This window comes from Perca fluviatilis, chromosome 4, assembly GCF_010015445.1.
Source record: "Perca fluviatilis chromosome 4, GENO_Pfluv_1.0, whole genome shotgun sequence".
NCBI classification, from domain to species: Eukaryota; Metazoa; Chordata; class Actinopteri; order Perciformes; family Percidae; genus Perca; species Perca fluviatilis.
The window spans coordinates 2,910,512-2,935,999 of NC_053115.1; the positions used below are offsets into that span (position 1 = coordinate 2,910,512).

Genomic DNA, 25,488 nt, shown 5'->3' on the forward strand with positions numbered 1-25,488 from the left:
AGCCTGACGTGCACCTCTTGAAAGATGTAACTACACATCTCTCGGTCATGGCGTGGTAGCGTTGCGTTTCCCCCCCCGAGTCATGTCCTGGTTCTCCTTCTCCATCAACAACATGAGATCAAGGAGAGGGTTAACTTCTCCTGCTGCAGATCTCCCACCGTGGTCAGAAAGAACAGGAGGAGACTATTTGGTTCTCTCACTGGGACCCTTGAGTCACTACTCACTCTGAAGATAATCACCATCACTCTCTCACTCACTCTACCACCCACACACACACACACACACACACAAACACACACACAGATATTTTGTTTCAAAAGAAGCTGGAGGCAGCAAAAAAAGTCATCTTTTGGATAGATGGATAGATGGATGGATACTTTATTCATCCCGAGGGAAATTTTAGGCATCCAGTAGCTTAGATAACCATAACACGACAAACACATATACACACAGATATCTCACATACATAAAAATCACTCCCAGACATTTAAAGAGTTAAAGGTGCTACTGTAGGCTGTGTGCTGTATGGTGGTAGTGCAAAAGAGACCAGTGCAGGGACTGAACAGTGCAATAGCTTATTATTAAATATTAAATATGACTATGAAAAGACAAGAATATAAACCTAACAGAAATAGAATTGCTTGACAGAAATGAAATAATATAGAACAATATATAACAGGGAATAAGTTATAAGATGTAGATGTTATGACCAGAGTCCAGATTGTGTAGAAGGGCTAATACAGCCTATAAGACAGCCAGGTGTACAGCAGACAGAGATATATAATGGTGGTGGGGGCTGAGAGAGACAGGCTCATGCTGAAAAGTCCATTTCTGCCCTCCCCCTTTGTGTGGTAATAGACGCTTGCCGACCGGAGGGATTTTTGCAGTTCCTAGAACATAAAGTGACTACAACCCTTTATTTCTCCTGTTCCGATTGGACCAATTTGGGGATTTTTAAGTTCCTCTGGCTGCAGTTCCTGTAACTCTTTCAGCTCCTACTTCAGGGCAGGGTCTTTCCACTGTTCCCTTTCCAGCATAGGGACCTATAGGTCAACGAGGGTCAGGTTTTTACGGTACAGACAGACCAACAACGGGACAATTTTTTCAGTTTTTGCCATCTTATTCATCACTAAATTCACTTCTGACAACATTTTTTTAGGCAAGAAATTAACTGTTTAGATTTCGAATATCGGCAGTCTTGTGAAGATTGATGCCGAATTGACAATTTGCTTCAAAGTTTTTTCGGAGTTGAGAAGCTCCATGAAGTGGGGCGACAGCCAGCAGGCGCCTGCCCCGGCCGCTAGCTCATCGCTGGGCCATGACTGGTTCAGAGACCCCCGCTGTAAGCTGGAGGTCTCTCACACACACACACACACACACACACACACACACACACACACACACACACACACACACCCCGCTGTGAGCTGGAGGTCTCTCACACACACACACACACACACACACACACACACACACACACACCCCGCTGGCCAGAGCTGGAGGTCTCTCAGACCGATTGTCACACACACACACACACACACACACACACACACACACACACACACACACACACACAAACCGCTGTGAGCTGGAGGTCTCTCAGACCCGGTGTCACACACACACACACAAAACACACACACACACACACACACACACACAGCACAGCAGGCAGAGGGGGGGGGGAGATAGATACCTGTTTTTCTTCGGGAGACTTGTTTAAAGTCTATATGCTATATACATTAGATCTAGTATTTAGTTATATATACCTATTGATATGGTCCATTTCTCTGCAGTTGCTGCGAGTGACTCCAGCTCAATGCCGACAACAGAGCCAGCTTTCCTTACCGGCCTGTTCAGTCGCCCAGCGTCTCTCTTCTTAATGCTGCCTCCCCAGCACACCACAGCATCAAACAGGACACTGGCAATGACTGACTGGTAGAACATCCAGAGGAGCTTACTGCAGACAGTGAATGACCTCAGCCTCCTCAGGAAGTAGAGCCGACTCTGCCCTTTCCGATACAGCGCATTCGTGTCAGCTGACCAGTCCAGTTTGTTGTCCATGTGTACCCCCAGGTACTTATATGTGCTGACCACCTCCACATGGACCCCTTCAATGGAGACTGGTGGCATACGTGGCTTAGATCTCCTGAAATCCACCAGCAACTCCTTGGTCTTTGTTGCGTTCAGCTGCAGATGGTTAAGCCTGCACTATTGCACATGCAATTTTGGTATCACCTCAGCTCGCTTGGAACCTCAGCAGAGGTGATACTAAATAAAGTAGCTAGTACCCTAATACTGTATCTGAAGTCTCTTTTATATAGACATTAGTGGTCCCCTAATACTGTATCTGAAGTCTCTTTTATATAGGCCTTAGTGGTCCCCTAATACTGTATCTGAAGTCTCTTTTATATAGACCTTAGTGGTCCCCTAATACTGTATCTGAAGTATCTTTTATATAGACCTTAGTGGTCCCCTAATACTGTATCTGAAGTCTCTTTTATATAGACCTTAGTGGTCCCCTAATACTGTATCTGAAGTCTCTTTTATATAGACCTTAGTGGTCCCCTAATACTGTATCTGAAGTATCTTTTATATAGGCCTTAGTGGTCCCCTAATACTGTTAGCTAGTACCAAGTACTTAAGTAGTGAAAAAGGTGAGTAGAGTCGAGGCGAGTCGAGCAGGTACCATGTAATGGAAAAACACCATAAGACAGCGAGCAAGTAAAGAAAACTCTTGTGTCTTCACTTAACAATCCACACTCCTCAGTTGGGATGTTCCTGATTGGTTAATTACCACAACACAGACGTCTCTGAAAGTCTGCTGATTGATCAGCTAAAATATGAGATCGTATGCCAGTACAGTTTTACACAGGTGGTAGTCTGAACAGAAGTACATTTCCAGCATAAAGCCTTGTTGCATCTGGCTTGTGTTGCCGTTCTCAAAATCCCTTTCGGTTTGGGAAACGACAGCAAACTTCAAGCTAGCAAGCTACACACTACAAATTTAAATTATGCAATAGGGCAGGTCTGCTTGGTTCTTTCAATGAATTATTGTAATGATTTACTATGTTTAGGGCATTTCCTCTCTAACTGGGACATTTTGGGGACCGATTGGTGGAGATTGAAGTACATAGGCTGCAGCGAAAGCTGTGCTAGTAACCAGACACTTTGAGATGGTCTGATACCTGAACTTGTAACAACAGCTGTATGCTACTATCCCTGTATGGATGTGATATGATGTATAACAGCTGTATACTATCTCTGTATGGATGTGATATGATGTATAACAGCTGTATACTACTATCTCTGTATGGATGTGATATGATGTATAACAGCTGTATACTACTATCTCTGTATGGATGTGATATGATGTATAACAGCTGTGTACTACTATCCCTGTATGGATGTGATATGATGTATAACAGCTGTGTACTACTATCTCTGTATAGATGTGATATGATATATAACAGCTGTATACTACTATCTCTGTATGGATGTGATATGATGTATAACAGCTGTATGCTACTATCTCTGTATGGATGTGATATGATGTATAACAGCTGTGTACTACTATCTCTGTATAGATGTGATATGATATATAACAGCTGTATACTACTATCTCTGTATGGATGTGATATGATGTATAACAGCTGTGTACTACTATCTCTGTATAGATGTGATATGATATATAACAGCTGTATACTACTATCTCTGTATGGATGTGATATGATGTATAACAGCTGTATGCTACTATCTCTGTATGGATGTGATATGATGTATAACAGCTGTATACTACCATCTCTGTATGGATGTGATATGATGTATAACAGCTGTGTACTACTATCTCTGTATGGATGTGATATGATATATAACAGCTGTATACTACTATCCCTGTATGGATGTGATATGATGTATAACAGCTGTATACTACCATCTCTGTATGGATGTGATATGATATATAACAGCTGTGTACTACTATCCCTGTATGGATGTGATATGATGTATAACAGCTGTGTACTACTATCCCTGTATGGATGTGATATGATTTCTCAGGTTAAACACAGAAACGATGAATGCCCCAGAACTTTCTTTTATTCTCCAGTTTGACAGACAGTTATAACGGAGAAATAACATAAATAAACTACTTTAACGTAGATTTTCTTCAGGGCTTTATTACGTGGTATCAGATCGGTGCATAAACTCCAGTACTTCCCCATACCGATACCAGCGTTTTGGGCAGTATCGGAGCTGATACTGATCGGACCATCTCTACTTTAAACCCTTCTTTCTCAACGTCACTGTTTCTGTACTGACTGCTCCTAATTGCAGCGTAGCAGACATGATTATTTTGGGAATGGAGATTCTAGATTCAGATTATTAAGACAAAACGAAATAAATAAATACATTCTCATGTATTGTTAGAGATAAAGATATTGAGCTGCAACATTAAAGTGATTGACAGATTAATACATCAATAATTATAGCCTAATACAAGTATTTAATTACGAAATACATTATTCTTATAATATACAAAGAATAAAGTTACCACACTGCACATAACTGTCTATATGGTTCATTCAGTATATCCATATTTATTCAGTTTTTCTTATAATATATTCTGTTAATACACTGCATATATCTATATTATTCTTACTACTAGTATAATGTCACTGCTAATACAATGCACATATCTGTACATGTTACATACATTGTTCATATTACATAGCCATAGTTATTCTGCTCTTATAACACTGTAATATATTAATATATATATATATATATATATATATATATATATATATATATATATATATATATAGTCCTGTCTATGCACCACCTGTCTATACATGTATATCACATTGCACTTTTTGGTTTTTTTGCACTTCTGGTTGGACGCAAACTGCATTTCGCTGTCTTTGTACTTGTACTCTGCACAATCAATGATGATAAAGTTGAATCTAATCTAATATATATATATATATATATATATATATATATATATATATATATATATAAAAGTATCTTTATTAGTCTCCCCAAGGAGAAATTTGTTTTGGACACTGGGAGAAATTGCTGCAAGAGTTACAACAGAGACACACAACAAGCACAGTGTTAAAAAAATTAAAAGACAAATATACAGTAAACATTTGGGCTTCTCAAAGAGCTATATATGCAAATTGCAAAAAGGCCATCCTTCCTACATTCTTTCTGTTCTCCCATACATGCTTTACAAACACCCATTCCTACTTCCACAAGCATCCATGCATTCAGTCATAAATAAACATTCATTTATCCATTCATAAATATCCATCCATTCGGCATTCATTCCTCCGTTCATATCCATACCTACATTCAGTCAGTGGTGTAGTCTACGTGATACGCAGGTATACGCAGTATACCCACTAAGAAAGCTCCAGGATTTCCATATACCCACTTCAAAATACCCAAAGACACGCAACAACATACTTTCCATTATATTATTGATATATTTTGAATTGCCATCTGTGTTTTTCTTCTTCACATAGGCTAAATAAAGGGATTTCCACTGTAAATTGGTGCATAAAAGTGGATAAAAATGCAGGAAATGATGTCGTTGATGCTCAAAACTTCCCTGGGGGAGGACACCCAGACCCCTCCACAATGGAGGTAGCTAGGCGTTACGAGGGAGAGAATACCATGGCAGTATTGAATAATTGGAGCCCAGATGCAATTTTGTAATTTTCTAAATTTCTGATCCTCTGAATAAAAAACCTATAATTGGAAAAACAGTTTAAAGATCCAATTTTTTTAATTTGTCAAGGTGGGAAAAAAATGGAAAAATTGGATATTTGAACTGATAAGCGTTAAACTGACCTTTATACCTGATATATTTGCACAGAGGAACCCTGTAGGCCTACCTTAAATATATATCTATATATATATCTATATATATACAGATATTTTACTTAAGTAAAAGCAGCAATACTATAGTGTAGAAATACTATAAAGTATTTGCTTCACTATATATATATATATATATATATATATATATATATATATACTAGTACTTCCTCCACCTCTGGATCTCTATTACCAAAGAATTTCCAATAATTATATAATAAGTCTCTCCGTAGACCGGCTCGGCTCTGCTGTTACCTAACAGGAGCTCTCGGCTACTTCCGTGATTTACGTCATCCTCGTGTCCTTGTGACGACACCGCGGGTGGGGGAGGGGAGGGGTGAAGCGCCGATCATAGCGAAGCTCGCTGCTGATTGGTCGGCGGGCCGGGCTGTCTGGTAGCGCTATATAATCTGTGAATGTGCGGCTCTGAGTGTGAGCGGGCGGCTGGAGCTTCTCGTTGCACATGTTCCGGGAAGAAACCGAACGAAGAGCGTGGAACAAAAGCTGAGAAATGAATGACTGAGAGGACGAAAAGAAAACACGCTCATTTTTTCCTCTTCTTCCTCTTCTTCTGATAGCTGGAGGAGGACGCAGATAGCTGCACCACCACCAGGAAATATCTGTGAGTAACCTTCATCTTGAATTCATATGCAGCGGAGTGCGTTAACTGTAACGCATGGCTCGGCGGCGTGTTACTGAGCTTTATTTCTAACAGTAAATGTGCGGTAACGGCGCGCGGTGAGCGCAGGTCTGTGTGGTCAGCTCACTCTGACGTGATATCAGTCGTGATATGAGTCATGCAGTTCACCGGAGGGTGGGCGGCTGGTCTGGACAGACAGACAGACAGACAGACAGACAGACAAGACAGACAGACAGACAGACAAGACAGACAGACAGACAGACAGACAGACAGACAGGTTGCATATCAGTCACATACTAGGACTTTTCCCAGTGTCTCATTCAGCCAATAGGTAGAATAAGTACAAGTGCAAGTCCTGCATTCGCTCGATGATAGTTTAAGCCCCCAACGTCGACTTCAAGGCAGCACTGCGTCCGTAGATTTCAAGGTACCTAAACCCTAACCCTAACCCTAACCTTAACCTTAACCCTAGTCCTAACCCTAAGCGCCTTCCAGGCAGCCTGGAAGACGACCTGTTTTTTTAATGGACTTCCATTGCAACAGCCTGGCCCCTTGTTGTCATTTGATGTCATTCATAAATACACTGCAACGGCAACTGTGTGAAAATGTCATAAGTGAAAAAGATAAGCTGTCATTTCAGTGTGCAATGCCTAAGAATTGATTTATTAAAAATAACTTAAAACCAAATATATATATATATATATAAACCTACATTGTGTAATCTTTTGAGTTGATTCTTATCAAACAAAAACTTTGATCTTTCACAAATATTTGCTCATTCATGTGTAATTACTTAAGACCAAAGTTAATATTGGAGTGGCTAGAACAGCTGCGTGTAAACGATGGAGATACTAAGAGATGATTTTGGGTTCGGCCACCGTAGGAGGAACGGCTAGAAAGTAATATTCAGTTGGTTGTCATATACAATTCATCGCTAGATGGGAGAAATTCTTACACAATGTAGCTTTAAGTAAACTACATTTAGCTGATAATCTATTTGTACTTAAGGATGATTTTGAATGCAGTACTTTTACTTAGTTAGTTTACGACTGAATACTTCTCCCACCGCTGCAGGTAACACAAACATAAGTACGCATGACTGCAACCACCAGTGGTGGAGGAAGTACTCAGATCATTTACTTAAGTAAAAGTAGCAATACCACAGTTTACAAATACTCTGTTACAAGTAAAAGTCCTGCACATTGGCGATTTTAGATCCCTTTTAGGGGGGCTCAAGCCCTCCTAAATTTCATCTCAGCCCCCTAAAAATGATAATAATAAAAAAACTAAACTTTATTTTTTTTTTAAATACATATTAGTGCTTCAAGTGAGAGTTTGTAAACTTGTCTGTTAGTGACAGAGGACCAACAGTTACAGGTTCAAAGGGCTTGAAACAGGTTTAATATCCTGTGGGTCTGTCTCCGATGCTATGCACCTGTAACCCAGCAGTAGTATGTTCTCTGTGTGTAGTAGTATGTTCCCTGTGTACAGCAGTAGTAGTAGTAGCATGTTCCCTGTGTACAGCAGTAGTAGTAGTAGTATGTTTCCTGTGTACAGCAGTAGTAGTAGTAGTAGTATGTTCCCTGTGTACACCAGTAGTAGTAGTATGTTCCCTGTGTGCAGTAGTAGTAGTAGTATGTTCCCTGTGTGCAGTAGTAGTAGTAGTATGTTCCCTGTGTGCAGTAGTAGTAGTAGTATGTTCCCTGTGTGCAGCAGTAGTAGTAGTAGTATGTTCCCTGTGTACAGCAGTAGTAGTAGTAGTATGTTCCCTGTGTGCAGTAGTAGTAGTAGTATGTGCCCAGGAGGTGAGCTGGCACCTCTCTCCAGCTACCAGTCCAGCACCATACTTTAACCGCGGTGGTGAGAGTGCCTGACTCCTAACCACTAGACCACCAGGGAATTAGATTAGATTAGATTGGAGCCCAAATTGAAACACAAGCAGCTAAAGTTGCTGATAGTTAGAACATTGTGTCACAGTGGTCGTTATCACTGAGACTTGTGAAGTGTCAGCTTTAGTTCCAGCATAGTGTCAGAAAAACAACATTAGCTGATGTTGTTCTTCAGTAGTTTAGAGATTATCAGCTACTGAAATTACTGATTCAGCAAGGTCACATTCTCATTAGGGGCTGAGCCTGCATTTAAAAAAAAAAGTTACTTAAGTAAAAGTAGGAAAGGATTAGAAGTAGACTGACTCATTTTGCAGTATGGCCCATTTCAAAATAATGTATATTATATTATTTAATTATAATGATTAATGCACACAATGCTGTTACATAAGCTACCTTTCTGTAGACTTGTAAATGTGACTCATTCACTTGCCTTTCTGGAGGGCAGCAATATAATTCACTTTATATGAATTGGTTCCCAACCTTTCTGCTTAAAAATGAAGAATATCTACATGCATCCTCTTTGTAGTTTATGGTCGACTCACTTAGTGGGAGTTGGGAGAAGTTCAGAGTAATTTTACACCTCAGATCGTTTTATTTGAAGGTATTTTTACAGGCCAGAAGACTGAAAAGTCAAATGAAAGTGTCGCAACAGTCCAAAACCTCCCAAATCCTCAGTTTACAATCCTATCAAAAATACCAGAAGTGAGAAATCCTCACGTGAGAATCGGGTACCAGTGGATTTGTCATTTTTGATTGATCAAAAAATGTATAATTTAATGTTTTTTGCTTGTCAACTTATACCTTTTCATTAGTAGACCTGATATATTGAGTGTTTGACCATCTTTGTTAATGATAGAAATATGCTTTTGTCCTTTACTTCAGAGACAAACATGGGTCACTTTGTAACACACGTTATAATGCTCGCCTAGCTGCTAGCATGGCACGCCATCATGCTCTACAACTGACAAGCTAGCAGCACCTACTGAGCATGTGCGACTCCCAACAAAGATGGAACAGAAGTGAGATGTCTCACTCTGTAGCTAAAACAGAGAGCTCAACACACAGGGTGAAAAGAGGAGCTGCAGCAATGTGCAGTACAACAAAAATATGGTGTTTTTTTTTAAATTAAACCTGGTACAACCTCTAAATACAATTATGAACCTGAAAATGAGCAGAATATGAGCACTTTAAAGATGGAGGCGCTACATGGCGGCCGTCATTCGAGCGACTCGCCCGTATGTATTCTGAATGATTCTGAATGTCAGATTCTACGAGAATACTTTGATTAGTTGGTGGAAGTAACTACACATGAATGAGCACATATTTGTGAAAGAACAAAGTTTTTATTTGGTAAGAACTCAAAACATTACACAATGTAGGTTTAACTGCAACAAAAGTTGAATAATCCACTTCTAGAGACAATGTATCATGAGACATTTCTAAAAACAAATAGTTTTCTAAGAAGAATGCACATCACATTAACATTTATTTCTGCATTTTCTGCTTTCGCTCCGTTTTGCTGGAAACTTGCGCTGTGACGTATAAACGGGACATATTTAGGTGACTCGTTGGTGAAAATCTAAATTGAAAAAAATCAAAGAGGAAATTTGAGGAAAGGAATCGATTTAAAAAATCAGCACACAAAATAAAAATCACGATACATACTGATTTTCAATCCCTACCTGTCTGTATCACTACAGGCCAGTTTATTAGGCTTCTAACTGGACTTCGGCTGCCTCCACAGACCAGTGGGCAGATAATTAAAATCTCATTAGCCGTGTGGCCACTGAGATTAGCCAGACTGACCCTAGAAACCAAAAGCTTTCTGTACACATCCCCATTTCACTGGTGGGTTATTGCAGTGTGAATTATTGCCAAATTGTGGAGAATTTGTTAACGTTAGCATTGACTAACATTACACTCTGCTTCTCGCTGATTAAGCTTCTTCTGTCATGTTTTTTTTAATGCTCTTTCATGCTGTATGACTTATTTCCAAGAAACTTCTAAGCCCATCTCTGGTTAACACGTGATTTTAAAGTTTAAAGTGGTGCTGTTGCATGATTCCTTATGAAGAAACTTGGTTTTACAGATCTGTTCGATTTCATCAACTAATCGATTAGTCGACAAAATCATACGAATGGCGCAGGGACTGGTGGGACCTCACCCGTGGCTGAGATGATGCGAGTAGCCTCTGCTGAAGCCTCTGAGTGGGACACAGATACAGAAAGGCCCAGAGAGAGTTTACACATGTACACATGTGGGTGTTCGCTCTGGCCAATCACAACCGTCTTAGGTGGCGCTAGGCCCCGGTAGCGGGATGTCAGGCTGTATCGCACCTAGCAGCAGTTGAGCCAGACTACTGATTTTTCAGCCATCCAGTGAAAACTTGAAGATCCAGTTCTTTGACTTTGTGTTGGAGATTCTGCCAGCCAACTTCAGGAATTTCTTTAGTCAAGTTTCAGCTCTTTAATAAATTTTTTTTAAGTGCCATTTCCTCTGTGTGTGTGTGTGTATTCACGCTGCAGAGGGAAGTCTCTGCGAGTAGAGAAGACGCAGGCCGCTCGCTCACTTCTTTTTCGAGCACTGGCTCGAAAACTGGTCCAGTGTAACTTTTACTGGCTCCAGGGCATCGGGCGGGCAATCGCTGTGAGCGAGATAGCCTGGCAGACTATCAGCAGCTGGGTTACGTGGAGTGTGTGAGAGAGGCATGACTCAACAGAAAAACCTATTTGTATTCTAATTACCGATTGTGTCAAACAGTGTCGACTGATTGCCGCACGCCCACACATACTTGTGAGCTGGCACATACATGCCTGCAATTATGTTTGAAGGAAGAAGTGCTTATTTTTTAATTACATAACAAGCTCCCATTTTCCCCACGCAGACTTTTTTTTCATCCTGCCGGTCTGGGAATTGAACCAACAACCTCCCGGTCATAAGCGCGCTTGCTTAACCCCCTAGGCAACCACTGCTTTGTTATTATTGTCACAGGTTTGTTGTTAATAAGTTATGTGATGCACCTGATAAACCGAGTGTTATTACTGCCAACATTTGGCTCATTTTTTGTCCATTGATGCGACAAACAAATAAAACAGACAGCCGTCTGGTTTGGAAGTAACTTTGAGTCAGCTGAGAAGAAGAACGTGGTTACTGAGAACACCTGATAAAGGCTGATAAACACTAGCCAAACAAATCGTTACCTGAAAGTAAATTTACAGGAATAAATGACAGAAAAAAAGTACATTAATAACGCATCAGTCACAGAAAAGCATCAAAACATATCCAGCAGACGGCAGTGTGAGTTGTATTTTCCCATGGTTTTGAGATTACAGTGAAGGTGAATGGAGTTCCCTTCTCTTCGTGGTACTCAAAACATCTAAAAGTGCCATTTTCAAAAAAAATTAAAACAAGTTTTGCAAAGGGTGGTGCAGCGAAAGTAACTTTAACCAGCACACAGCCACAATTTAAGTTATGGATTTCCTGCAGTCTCTTACTGAAGATTGCTGCAGAGTTTGGAAACATGGTTAAAGGTCCAATGTGTGGGAGTTTCTCCCATCTAGCGTTGAGATCATATATCAACAATCAGCTCTCTCGCGCCACACAGTTCAAAGTAGGTATTACAGCTACGGTAGCCTTCACGCTTCAAAAAGCCGGTCTCTTGCTCTTTTCAATCTCCTTTTTCTGGGAGTAGAAGAAGAAGACTCCTGTTCCTGAAATTTGGATTTTGAATATGTGTGGTCCTCCATGTTTCCTTCTTCAAACTAGCCACCGGGGCAGAGAAGCTACGATACCCATTAGCAGCATTAGCAGCATTAGCAGCATTAGCAGCATTAGCAGCATTAGCAGCATTAGCAGCATTAGCAGCAGCTGGGAGGTTATCATGTGACAGAGAAAACGCAAAAGACGGAACAGTATGTCCTGTATGTATCTTACCAGTTAACATATTTCTAGATGCAGCATGAATATGGAGCGTCTACCCAAGTTCATGCAAACACAAATCTTAAATTTCCAGCCAATAGGAACACTGGGAGTTGATGGTGGAGGTAAATATTCATGAAAAAGGACAAGTTGGTGAACTAAAACACGTTACACACTGGGACTTTAAGAGATTTTAGAAGGAAGATTGGGAAATAGGGTGAGATATTATCAGGGTTTGAGTCCATAATTCCTTGGATACCCAACAATAACAGTGGAAAAACTATATATATTATAAGCGACAACAATGTATTAATTACTGAAGGAGCTTTACTGAAACTGCTTTAGTATTGTACAGCACAATGCCTTGTTTTCAGAGAAAGGAGGAGTGTGCTCTTACATAGGAGAGTATTTCTGCACCTTCATTCCTAAAATTACTGTCTGATTCTGATCTTATACTCAAGCTCCGAGGGAGCAGGTTTGTTAAAAAGGTTTCTTGCAGCCGTGGTCACACAGTTCAGATTCAACATATATGTTTCCAGTGATATGAAATATAAGACAGACCAGACGAACAGTGAAGTTCCAGGTCAGATTTTATTTATTTTTTTAAAATGAATAAACAGAGAAAACAATAGGCTCCACTGACTCTGAAGACTGGGGTCCTGTTCAGTTGCATTAGTCACCTTTTCTTGGCAGACATACTTTAACATTTCTGCCAAAAAATAAATGAAAGAAGCCTAATTATCCTGTCAAGTCAGTTCCAAAAGGAAACTGGACCAGTAGGGCCGCACGTAGTCACATACTCTCTCTGTGTGTGTGTGTGTGTGTGTGTGTGTGTGTGTGTGTGTGTGTGTGTGTGTGTGTGTGTGTGTGTGTGTGTGTGTGTGTGTCTGGGTGTGTGTGGTGTGTGTGTCTGGGTGTGTGTGTGTGTGTGTCTGGGTGTGTGTGTGTGCGTGTGCGCGCTAAACCTTTTTGGCTATAAAACACACTCTGGTCAGGGCTTGCAGCCAACCTCTGCACTGCTCTTATGTAACCTGCTTTATCTCTCTCTACCAACTTCTCTCCTTCTCTCACTCGTTTCTGCTCCTTTCTCCCTCCCTCCTTTTCGGGTGGGTCTGTAGAGTCATGTGTAAGCATGACTCTGCAGATTGTGGAAAGCTGCCCGCTATGCACTGCTGCCCACGGCCTCACCCCGCCCGACCCTACTGCAAGTGCACACGAGTGAGATCACAGTTGACATCATGGATATTTTATATTTCGCTCATTAAAGTTTTAACAAAAACGCGACACGTGATGTTTTAACCCCTCGTGCCACCACAGACACCGAGTTGCGTTCAGCTGGGTTATGATACGTAGGAATAAAGACAGAGAGAGTTCTGTTTTTTGCAGGAAAAATTAGAAAAATGAGCATTAAGTGTGCTCAGCGTTTGTGCACAAACTAATTAGATTTCACTGCTTCGTCAAAGAGGCTGGCTATGAGATCTCAGCATGTCTGTAGAATTTCAGAATATCAATAACGGCCATATACCGAAAAATTGCCGTCAAGTTTCTGGTCAGATTCGTAATACTGTTTACTTTCGTGCAGATAGCCTCATTTAAATCAACATTTTGGCAAATGTAAACACCATTATGAAGGCCTTTGACTTTGCAGGAGATATAAGAGGTTGGAAAGTGGTGGAAACAGGCACGCTGCTTCAACAAAGAAATGCTCTTCAGTCCAAGGTATGTGGGAGGTCACAGCACGCTCCAAATAGAAGGTGTGTGCTAGTTCGAGCACGTAACAGCGTATAAGACTGTCGGTTGCAGTGGTCTCATCAGGTGGAATGTGTTTGATAAGTCAGCGTCTACATTTTGTTCGTGGAGTGGACAAGTTGTAGATTGTCTTGTGCATGGGCGATAGTTCAGGGCTTGAGCCCTTTTCCATCTATAAAGATAGCGTGTGAGGGGAGGAGCTGAAGGAGGAGCCCAGTTTGTTCATTTGTAGGTGGGCTTGTCTGGCAGTTGTGAATATTAAAATAGCCTACTACAAAAAGAAAAGAAAAAGGAAGGTTATAAAGTAAGGGTGTGACGAGATCTCGTTTTACGAGATCTCGCGTGACGAGATTTCTCGTCGAGGTGAAAAGAGTGAAAGAGTGTCAGACAAGACGAACACGATATGTAAACATTGTAAGAAAGAAATGCCGCGGTATACGGCATTTCTTTCTAATGTTAATATTAGTGTTCGCTGTACTCTATCACTCTTTTATCTCATTTGGGAAAACCAAAATGTTGCCACACAAATGATTTAAAAGTGGCAGGGGATCTTCAACAGTAATTCCACGCCCCCCGCTGACATCACATGCGCCTCCCGAGACAACTTTTCACCTCGACGAAATCTCGTCTCGTTCTCATGAACCCAATCTCGTGATGTGTCTCGTCTCGTGGAGTAAGCGTCTCGTCACACCCCTAGCTTGTAACCTTGGTTCTCTGAGTAAAGACTATTTATCCTAGTCATATTTCTTAACTGAAGTTTTCTTTAAATTAGTGTTAAAATCGCGTCTCGCTCTCGTGACCCCAATCTCGTGTCTCGTCTTGTCTCGTGAGCGAGTGTCTCGTCACACCCCTATTATAAAGTATTAAATTAGCTTGGACAAAGACATCATGCTACTGTTTTATAAGGCAACCATTGAATCTATTTTTCGTTATGGCATCATAGCTTGGTTTGGTAACCTGTCCATCAAACTAAAGTCGCAGTTCCAAAACTTGATAAAAAGTTCTTTGAGAAATAAATTGGCTGCCACCAATTTCATCGGGGAGGCAGTGAGGACTCCCCCACGATTCAAATCGCATCTTGAACAGTCTCGCATTGCCAGACCTTCCTCCACAGCGCTGCAGAGGAGGGTCTGGCTAGTCCACACAGCATTCCTGGATGGGAGGAAAACGTGCTCTGGTATATTGGCATCTCTTTAAACCAATCACAATCGTCGTGGGCGGGGCTAAGCTCCGGACGGAGCCACGGTGCCTCTGCTAAATAGTCTCGGGAAGGAACTGGTTTTGGTGGAACATGTGCTGAGTTTAAGCGTAGGTAATATTTGTGGTGCTCACCATTATGGTTGAAGGATGTGCAATATTTGCTAGGGCATTGGTGCAATATATTTAATTTGATATGGCATTGATAAGTTATTGATGACAGCATGATTTAATGGGAAATGTGCAATCTGGGTAGAATTAAATGCAGTATGATGGGGAGAATGTGCAGTTGGTTCTCTTCCCTCTGTGAGTGTGGGGGGAGCTATGGGGTCTTGTGTGAGGTTTATTGAATGTTTATTGAACATGATGGATGAGGTAATGTGTGCTTAATGTTTTATGCATGTTTCCTGTATGTTCATTGTGTGTTTATGTGCGATGCGTCGCCATTTTAGTTTTCTCGACTGCCCAAGACGAATTTCTCGGAGGAGACGATAAAGGTCTATCTTATCGTATGTATGTTGGATGGTCCAGGCAAGAAAAAGCAAGGGAAAGCATGGCCGTCCTACCCTGTGAAATATGACTCTTTGAAATATGACTCGTCCGCCGCGCTGTTTTACACAACTAGCCTACAGCACGCTACTCTGCTAATAGCCTTGTTTTACCAACAAGCTAAAACGAAAGCTGTCGGTTTGTAGTCTAACTGTTTATTAGTTTGCTACTAATCTTTGGAAACTTAGCTAGCTGCTGCCGAAGACAAACCGGCTCCTCCCCCCAGCATGGCTACTGAATATGCACGTGAATGACGTCATCATTTATTCTTTATTCTTTCTCCTCACCATAGATATAGCTATGCTCATCACTGTGTATTAGGCTTCTGAAAATGTGTCCCCCAGAACAGTGTAGTTGAGTAGCCCTGCTGTAAACCCTCTGGTCAGTGAACAGCTCTTTTGCATATCCAGTGTAAAGAGCCAGAGGCAAGAAGGGGAAGGGGGTGAAAAGTATAAACATTTGGGCCACCAGAAATGTACTATTGTAATGTTGTTGTTGTTTTTTTAAGGGTCTTGGAATTTGGCAATACAATTTTTTGCTTTTTCTAAAAAAGGAAACCTGTCTTTTGTATATAACAAGCGACAGGTTTCCTTTTTTTTAGTAAACAGCAATAATAAATATTTACTATTGCTGTTTACTAATTATTTCTTACTAAGTATTTCTTATCCGATTACTCGATTAATCGATGGAATAATCGGTAGAATATTCGATTACTAAAATAATCGATAGCTGCAGCCCTAATTCAGTGAATAAACGCTGAATTTTAGTAGAAAGAGAAGATCCCGATCTAGCTCTCAACGTCAAGATTCAAGTCCTGTTTCTCTGCTGCAACAACGTGACATCGGTTGACTCGGTAGAACATTTTCATATCCCTTTTTTTAAAAAGCCAAAGTGGCGTGCTATCTGCACACATTATGCATTAATCGCGCGGTTACGTATACCAGCTGGCAGTCTATCACGAGTCGGCCACCTTTTTTTAATTTAGTGAAGTGTAACTTTAGAAGAGGAGGTGTGCTTGTTTGAGCACATGCATGTTGTGGTGAAATATGACCTCACAGCGTGCCCTGTGGGCTGTTCCTGTGATTGGCTAAATGAACTGTATTGTGTGGCGGTCCCTGGCTACTAGTATAAATCATGTGATGCATCCATGAGGTATTGGTCATATTTATAGTCCAAACTAAGTTATTGTCTAAACTCAGAAAGAGCAGAAAAAAAGAAACCTTTTTACATCCTCATCATGAGCGTTTTGGGGCGAAAAAAGAAAAGAAAATAGATCGAATTAAGCTGTCGATTTTAAGTATTGAAATCACAAGCAGAATCGGCAATTCAGACACAGCGTAGCTTACCGTCTGGTAGCATGCAGCTAAAGACACGGGGTAACGCTAGCTTACCGGTGGCCTGCAGCTGCTCCTTTCCAGACTCGGAGTCGGTTGTGACGGAGAAACACCAACACTGGAAAATCCTATCCTCCTGCTTCCCTGAAGTCACCGCTGTGGCCACTTTTAGCCTTCCCCGTAAGTCAGTTGTGGAAACAATATATATATATATATATATATATATATATATATATATATATATATATATATATATATATGTATAGGGATGGGCGATATAGACGATATGCAATATAAACGATACAAAATTGCCCTACAATAGAGGCCGCCGGATGGTGTTGCTAACAACTTGCAAAAAGTCCCAACTCTTGTGTGTGTGTGTGTGTGTGTGTGTGTGTGTGTGTGTGTGTGTGTGTGTGTGTGTGTGTGTGTGTGTGTGTGTGTGTGTGTGTGTGTGGGGCGCTCTCAAATGCGTTACATTAGGCTGCAGGTAAGAAACTTTGTTTGAAATATGTTTTTATTTAAAGTATCTGTGCATCTTTGCCTAATACTTAAAGTATTTCCAGTACAGTGTCTGTTCCTTAACTAAACAGACACCAGTTGTTCCTGTTCTCTGCATCTTGGGTGGCATTTAAGAACCAAGGACTTAAACTAAGCGTAGTGCCTTTTAGAATGGTTTGCACTAAAGGAAAGAAACCCAATACTTTAAGCTTTTTCTTTGTCAAAGTCTCTGCAACTAGTGTACTTGAATTTTATTCATCTGCAACATTATGATGTATAATTACAGTTTTGAACAATAAATGTTCTCAAAACTACATACTATGTTTCTTTCTCTTTTAAAAAAAAAATAATACATTTAGCAGTTTGGTTTTCCTTAGGGTCTATGTAACCTGGTCTGAAATGGTTCTATTATAATTTATATATCGCAATATATATCGTTATCGCAAGAGGCTGCAATGTATATCACAATATGGATTTTAGGCCATATCGCCCATCCCTATTTATGTATATACCTATACATTTTCCAAGTAGCAAAAATTCCGTATGGCTTTACGTTTTCAAACATTTCTAGAAGAATATTTTCTGTATCTGTAGATTCTGGACCATTGATAGTTAGTTGTGTGTGTAGCCCTCTTTCATCTCTCGCTCAGGTCACACACACACACACACACACACACACTGCTCTCAAGTGTGTGTGGAGATGAGAGTCTTTGTTTAGTCAGGTCATGTTGCTATGTTAAACTATGAGGTCAGACTGTGTGTGTGTGTGTGTGTGTGTGTGTGTGTGTGTGTGTGTGTGTGTGTGTGTGTGTGTGTGTGTCTGTGTGTCTGTGTGTGTGTGTGTGGTCAGTGGAAATGTACTGACTGACCCATGTGACTGGTGACTGGACTTGGCAATGATTAACTCATTCACCCGTACTCTACTATCTCCGTTAGAGATAATATAACGTATTTTGATTTTGCATGGATGATAATGATAATAATTCTTTATTTAAACTGTAGAGTTGTTGCACGGTCTGTATAGAAAATGTGAATTTGTGCTCGCATATTTTGCTACAGGGGCGCCTTCTCCATCAAATCAAGTTTTTATCTTTACTTTTGAGCGGTAAATACTGTCAGTACTGCCTGACACTACAAAGCAGTCATACTACACTGTAATACTACTACACTGTAGTACAGCTAAGCCAGGGATCTCTAGTAATACTGTCTTTCTCTCCTCAGTCAAAATGGACCTTCATGATAAAGAAATTATCCCTGGAGAGATTTTGCCTGTGGTGATCATCGGTAAGAAACACACACACAGACACACACACACACACACACACACACACTAGGGGTGGAACGGTACACAGGTGTCCCTAAAGAACCCGCGTATCTAACAGTAGTTCCACATTACATTAATTAATTTAATTTATTTTTATACCGTGTATTCTCTGTGTAAATTCATAACCGTGATGCCCGTACCGTTTCCGTTCAATATGAATACATGTACCGTTCCACCCCTAACACACACACACACACACGCACACACACACACACACACACACACACACGTTACATGCATAATTGCATGTTGTCATTTTGATTATGCAGTGGGAAACCTTGAAGCAGAAGCAGCTAGATTTGCTTAGGTGATAACTTCTATCTATGAAACAGCCCAACTCCCCTTTTTCCTACCTTCTCCCAAGCACCTGAACGCACCACCGATAAAACAACATTTCACACTCTCAGCTGCATTACCAGGTAACTATTAAGCCTAGCTCGACAAACATTACAACACACACGCTGTTGATGGATTAACTATCTCGTGTAGGGCTGCAACTAACGATTATTTTCATCGCCGATTCATCTCTTGATCATTTCTTTTGGTTTGGTTTGGTGTATAAAATGTCAGAAAATGGTAAAAAATGTCGATCAGTGTTCCCCAAAAGCCCAAGATGACGTCCTCAAGTGTCTTGTTTTCTCCACAACTCAAAAGATATTCACTTTACTGTCATACAAATGAGAGCAAATGGTGCCAAATGTCATACAGAGCTGCCAAAAATTGGTAAAGAAGGAGTGGCAGAGTAGTGAGTGAGGAGGGTTTTGGTCCAGCTGCGATAGAAGGAACGTTGTTACAACACAGGAAAGCACAGTGTTTGTGGAAGAAGTCAGTGATTCACACGATGATTTGCTAAAAATGTCTAAATACTTCATAGAAAGTGTTGACATAAGCTACAGCAGGAAGTGCATGAGGCATTGTTGCACAGAATTACAAGGTTGGCCACTCACCACAAGAGAGAGAATGAAAGTTTATATTATACACATTACAGGGCAACTATATAAACCTGCAAAAAAAAGGCAAAATATCACTATCTAATTATTTATTTTTTTACTTATGTTAAGTATTTTATTACAGAGTCCTCAAATAGTCACTGTATTTGTGTGCAAATGTTTTATTTCGTTGTAAAACTTTCAGTCGGTTTCTTAAAAATTGAAAGTGTGATATCCATTAGTCATCATGAGCAGGCGAATAGGAGTATTTACTGCTTTGCATTTGTCCCGTGTGTGTGTGTGTGTGTGTGTGTGTGTGTGTGTGTGTGTGTGTGTGTGTGTGTGTGTGTGTGTGTGTGTGTGTGTGTGTGGGCGTGCACTTTTGCTGAGTCTGTGTACAGGTTAAGGTGTGTCATTCAGACTTGCCGAGTCATGCTGCAAGAGTTATTTTTTTTTTGTCAGCTCCACAGTGGCTGTGCAGCTGTGGCTATTTGTGTTTTCTGCACTCGTTTCTTTACACCTAATTTATGCAAATGTTACAAACACACAATGCTCCCACACACACAATAACAACAACTACCACACACACACACAGTAACCACACACACAATAACAGCTACCAGAACATGATGTGGGTTAATAATCAGCCACAACCAACCACACTGCTTAGCTACAACAACCTGTCAGTCCCACTGAAACTAACTCTCTCTCTGTCTCTCTCTCTCGCTCTCTCTCTCACTCTGTCTCTCGCTCACTCTCTCTGTCTGTCTGTCTGTCTGTCTCTCTCTCTCTTTCTCTGTCTCTCTCTTTCTCTGTCTGTCTCTCTCTCTGTCTCCCTCTCTCTCTCTGTCTGTCTCTCTCTCTCTTTCTCTGTCTCTCTCTTTCTCTGTCTGTCTCTCTCTCTCTGTCTCCCTCTCTCTCTCTGTCTGTCTGTCTGTCTGTCTCTCTCTCTCTTTCTCTGTCTGTCTCTCTCTGTCTCTCTCTACCTCTTCTACCTCTCTCTCTGTCTTTCTCTATCTATCCCTCTCTCTCTCTCTCTCTCTCCCTCTCTCTGTGTCTCCCTGTCTCTCTCTCTCTCCCTGTCTCTGTCTCTCTCTCCCTCCCTCTGTCTCTCTTTCTCTCTCTCTCTCCCTCTCTCGGTGTCTCCCTGTCTCTCTCTCTCTCCCTGTCTCTCTCTCTCTCTCCCTCCCTCTCTCTCTCCCTCCCTCTCTCTCTCTCTGTCTCCCTGTCTCTGTCTGTCTCTCTCTCTCCCTCTCTGTGTCTCTGTCTGTCTCTGTATCTCTCTCTCTCTGTCTGTCTCTCTGTGTCTCTCTCTCTTTCTGTCTCTCTCTCTCTCTCCCTGTCTCTCTCTCTCTCTCTGTCTGTCTCTCTGTGTCTCTCTCTCTCTCTCTCCCTCTCTCTGTCTCCCTGTCTCTGTCTGTCTCTCTCTCTCTCTCTCCATCTCTCTCTGTTTCTGTTTCTAAGGTAACGGTCCATCGGGGATCTGTCTGTCCTACCTGTTGTCAGGTTACACCCCCTACCTGTCACCTGAGGCGTCCCATCCCAACCCCCTGCTGCACAGCAAACTGGGAGAGCAGCCTCACCTGTCGCTGCTGGAGCAGGTAACACACAGAAACACACACACACACACACACACACACACACACACACACACATATACAGTAGGTAGTTCCAAAAAGTTGTATCAATTTAATTTAATTCAATGAAGGATCATGAAGGCCAAACTGTAGTCAATAAACAGCAATCTAACACAGCTCTTGATCGATATATACGGCTTATGCGAAAAACGCTGATGGAAACGTTATTTGCCGAATAAATTAATGAATTGCGATTAAGTTTTAGGTCATTTTATGGTTGCAACCCGCCACAAAACGAAGAAGAAGAAGTTGTAGTCCACTCCCGCCCAGTATTTCCTCTCTGTTTGCACACATGACGGGCGTCAACAAAGACATGATGGAAGTGGATCCACGAGGAGACGAGAGACTTTTAGAATTTAATTTACGAGCAAAATATAACGGCTGTTTTAGATAGCAAAAAAATCTAAGAAAAGCCAAAATTTATCAGGAACTCTCAAAGGAAATGACCAACAAAGGTTAAGACAAGCCGTGGGACGTCCCGCGGAGTAAATGGAAGGCGCTCAAACAGCGATACATGTCTCCAAAAAGGGAAAATAAAAGGCAAGTTCCCCCTTTCTGATGAGCTGGATCAGATCCTCGGCCAAAGGCCCATCGCAGCTTCCTCGGCTTCTGATATTAACAACAACTGCTGTCGTCTAGCAAAACCTTGTTCGCAAAAGTTCGCTTGAATGTTTGGTTTGGTTTGGTTTGGTTTGGTTTATTTATGGATATAGAAAGACAACAAGGGGATCCAAGGGATAACATGTAAAAGCGAGAAACACTTTTTTCCAACATGGTCCCTGATGTAAGAGAACAGGACATACAACACATGCAAACACATACAGTCCTAAGATTAAAACAATAAAAAATAAAACTACACATCAAAAAAACAAGCTAAAACACCATGACCTACCAAACAATAAATTTCCCTGTCCCCGATCTAGATTTTATTTCCCCCTAATTATCTATTTTATTCCATAAGTAGGCCCTAACTTTATGTCTAAAATCCCTTTTCGTTACTGCCATTTTGATATGAAGTGGAAGACTATTCCATAAAATAATTCCTGTATAAAAAAAGGATTTTCTGGCTTCGCTATTCACACATGGCACCTTACATGACCGGACACTGGCCCTAGTCTCATGGGCATGTTGAGTATGTACCATTAAAATCTGAAATCCCAAATACTTTGGGGCTACACCATTAATAATACTGTACATATGATTGAGTTTAAGTTGTTCAACCCTAAGCTTAACAGGCAGGAACTCAACCCTCTTAAACTCATGTCTTCCCACATGATACCTAGAAGGTTTAGACAGTATAAAACGGATCATATTATTTTGCATAATCTGCATCTTGTTTTTCATTTTCATCGTTAGGCCACTGTACCATGCTGAGCATGCATAGTCCAAATGGCATTGAATGATTGCTGAGACGAGGAGTTTTTTTATTTTGGAGTCAAACTGTCTTGTATTACGGTATAAAAATTTCAATTTGCAGGCACTTTTATTCAGTAATTTCTCTGCAATGGAGTATCCTGACAATGTTTGGTCCAATATAATACCTAAATAAATAACAGAATTCTTTGCCTCAATTTCATTTTCGTTACATATAACTTTTAATGCAGATGCCTTTTGTAACTTACGTTTGGTGCCAAATAGGATGCACTCCGGTTTCCCTAAGTGCAATGACAGTCTGTCAGTTGCAATGTTGTGCGATTCAGTGCGAAAATGAACGGAAACACCTTAAAAATGTCTCAAATCAATTGCGATATACCAATTTAATCGCAAAACAGCAGGTGACGTCATTACGTAACAGGTTTTTATTCGCTTTAAAGCCGTCGGATGGAAACACTCTTTCACACTCAGCTTTGTTCACAGGAGGTTTATTTACCGAATTTCAGATAATTCGACTGACAAGTGGATGGAGACTTAGCTATAGTTCCCCCCCCCCCCCTCTCTGTCCAGGACCTGGAGTACCTGTGCGAGGGTTTGGAGGGACGGTCGTCCAATCCCGTGGCCGTGCTCTTTGATTCGCTGCTGCTGCCCGACAGTGACTTCGGATTGGACCACACGTCTCCGTTGGAATGGCGATACGAGCCGGAGCGCGCCATCCCACACCTGGTGCTGGGGAAGGGTCCGCCTGGAGGAGCCTGGCATGTACGTTGCTAGGATACCGATCCACGGATTAGTGATTAGTTAGACCAGTGGGGTCTCTCTCTGTCTCTGTCTCTCTGTCTCTGTCTCTCTGTCTCTGTCTCTGTCTCTCTGTCTTTCTCTATCTCTGTCTCTCTCTCTCCATCTCTCTGTCTCTCTCTCTCTCTGTCTCTAACTCTCTCTCTCTCTCTCTGTCTCTCTGTCTCTCTCTCTGTCTCTCTCTCTCCATCTCTCTGTCTCTCTGTCTCTCTCTCTGTCTCTCTCTGTCTGTCTCTCTGTCTATCTCTCTCTCTGTCTCTCTCTCTGTCTCTAACTCTCTCTCTCTCTGTCTCTCTCTCTGTCTTTCTCTATCTCTGTCTCTCTCTCTCCATCTCTCTGTCTCTCTGTCTTTCTCTCTCTGTCTCTCTCTCTCTCTCTCTCTCTCTGTCTCTCTCTCTCTCCACTCTCTGTCTCTCTGTCTTTCTCTCTCTGTCTCGCTTGTGTCTCTCTCTCTCCCCTCTCTCTCTGTATGTGTCTCCTCTCTCTCTCTCTGTCTCTCTCTCTCTGTTCAGGGTCTCTCTCTCTCCATCTCTCTGTCTCTCTGTCTCTCTCTCTCTGTCTCTCGTCTGTCTTTCTCCCCTCTCTCTCTCTGTCGTCTCTCTCTCTCTCCATCTCTGTCTCTCTGTCTTTCTCTATCTCTGTCTCCTCTCTCTCTGTCTCTCTTCCTCTCTCTTCTCTGTCTCTCTTTCTGTTTGTCTCTCTCCCTCTCTCTCTCTCTGCTCTGTTCTCTCTCCCTCTCTCTCTGTCTCTGTCTCTTTTTTCTCTCCCTCTCTCTCTCTGTCTCTCTCTCTCTCTGTCTCTCTCTCCCTCTCTCTCTCTCTGTCTCTCTCTGTCTCTGTCTCTCTCCCTCTCTCTGTCTCTCTCTCTGTTTCTCTCTCTCTGTCTCTCTCTATCTCTTTCCCTCTGTCTCTCTCTCTGTCTCTCTCTATCTCTTTCCCTCTGTCTCTCTCTCTGTCTCCCACTCTCTGTCTCTCTCTATCTCTTTCCCTCTGTCTCTCTCTCTCAGAAGTAACACAATGACAGAATCTATGACTATTTTGGTCATGGGTTTCATACACTTTCTGTAATAAAACATCTAAATACTATCAGATGGAGGACCCTGGGACAAAATGTTATGAAATGGGGGTCCATGGTCTAATTTCTGCCAGTTTAGGGGTCCTTGATGTGACAAAGTTTGGGAACCACACATTTAGACTATTCCACGATAAATTTAAAAAAATAAATAATAATAATCGGTCAATATTAAAATCACGATAATTAACACGATTACTCATTGACTTTTGGAAAGATGTTGCAATTATTGAACTTAAAAAAGGTTAAGTAAATCAACAGTTAAAAAGCCTAAAACTGTGAAATTTGCCTAAATACTTTTCTTATTTAAACTTCATTTTTTCATTCAGAACACAAGAGAAAATAAGAGTTAACTTGCAAAACTTAATGAGCTAAATAATCGTTTCTCTCGATTATTCAGTTTTTGTAATCATTGGGAGCCTAAATCATAATCACGATTACATTTTGATTAATTGAACATCCCTAAATGGTTGTATAAATAATAATTTCCTGACATGCTAAAACCCATTACACAACAGGGTCTCTGTCTTTATCCATGAAATATGAAGGCAAATTTGCTTAGCAGACAGTATGGTATGGTATGGTATGGTATGGTATGGTATGGTATGGTATGGTATGGTATGGTAATGTGTGCATTGTTTCCCCAGTCAGCTGCTTATTTGCACACACTGACGTTGCAATGTGCACATGATGCAAGG

The 25,488-nt window shown here is 41.2% G+C and overlaps 1 protein-coding gene across 1 annotated transcript in view; it reads left to right on the forward strand.

Moving 5' to 3' along the window:
- The first annotated feature begins 6,284 nt into the window (after positions 1-6,284).
- osgn1 (oxidative stress induced growth inhibitor 1) overlaps positions 6,285-25,488 on the forward strand; it is a 32,772-nt gene continuing 13,568 nt past the window's right edge. Inside the window, exons 1-4 of the mRNA XM_039797837.1 lie at positions 6,285-6,502; positions 18,879-18,941; positions 21,375-21,511; positions 23,492-23,683. Of these exons, the coding sequence (XP_039653771.1) occupies positions 18,884-18,941; positions 21,375-21,511; positions 23,492-23,683 (387 nt within the window). The 5' untranslated portion in view covers positions 6,285-6,502; positions 18,879-18,883. The remainder of the gene's footprint in view (positions 6,503-18,878; positions 18,942-21,374; positions 21,512-23,491; positions 23,684-25,488) is intronic.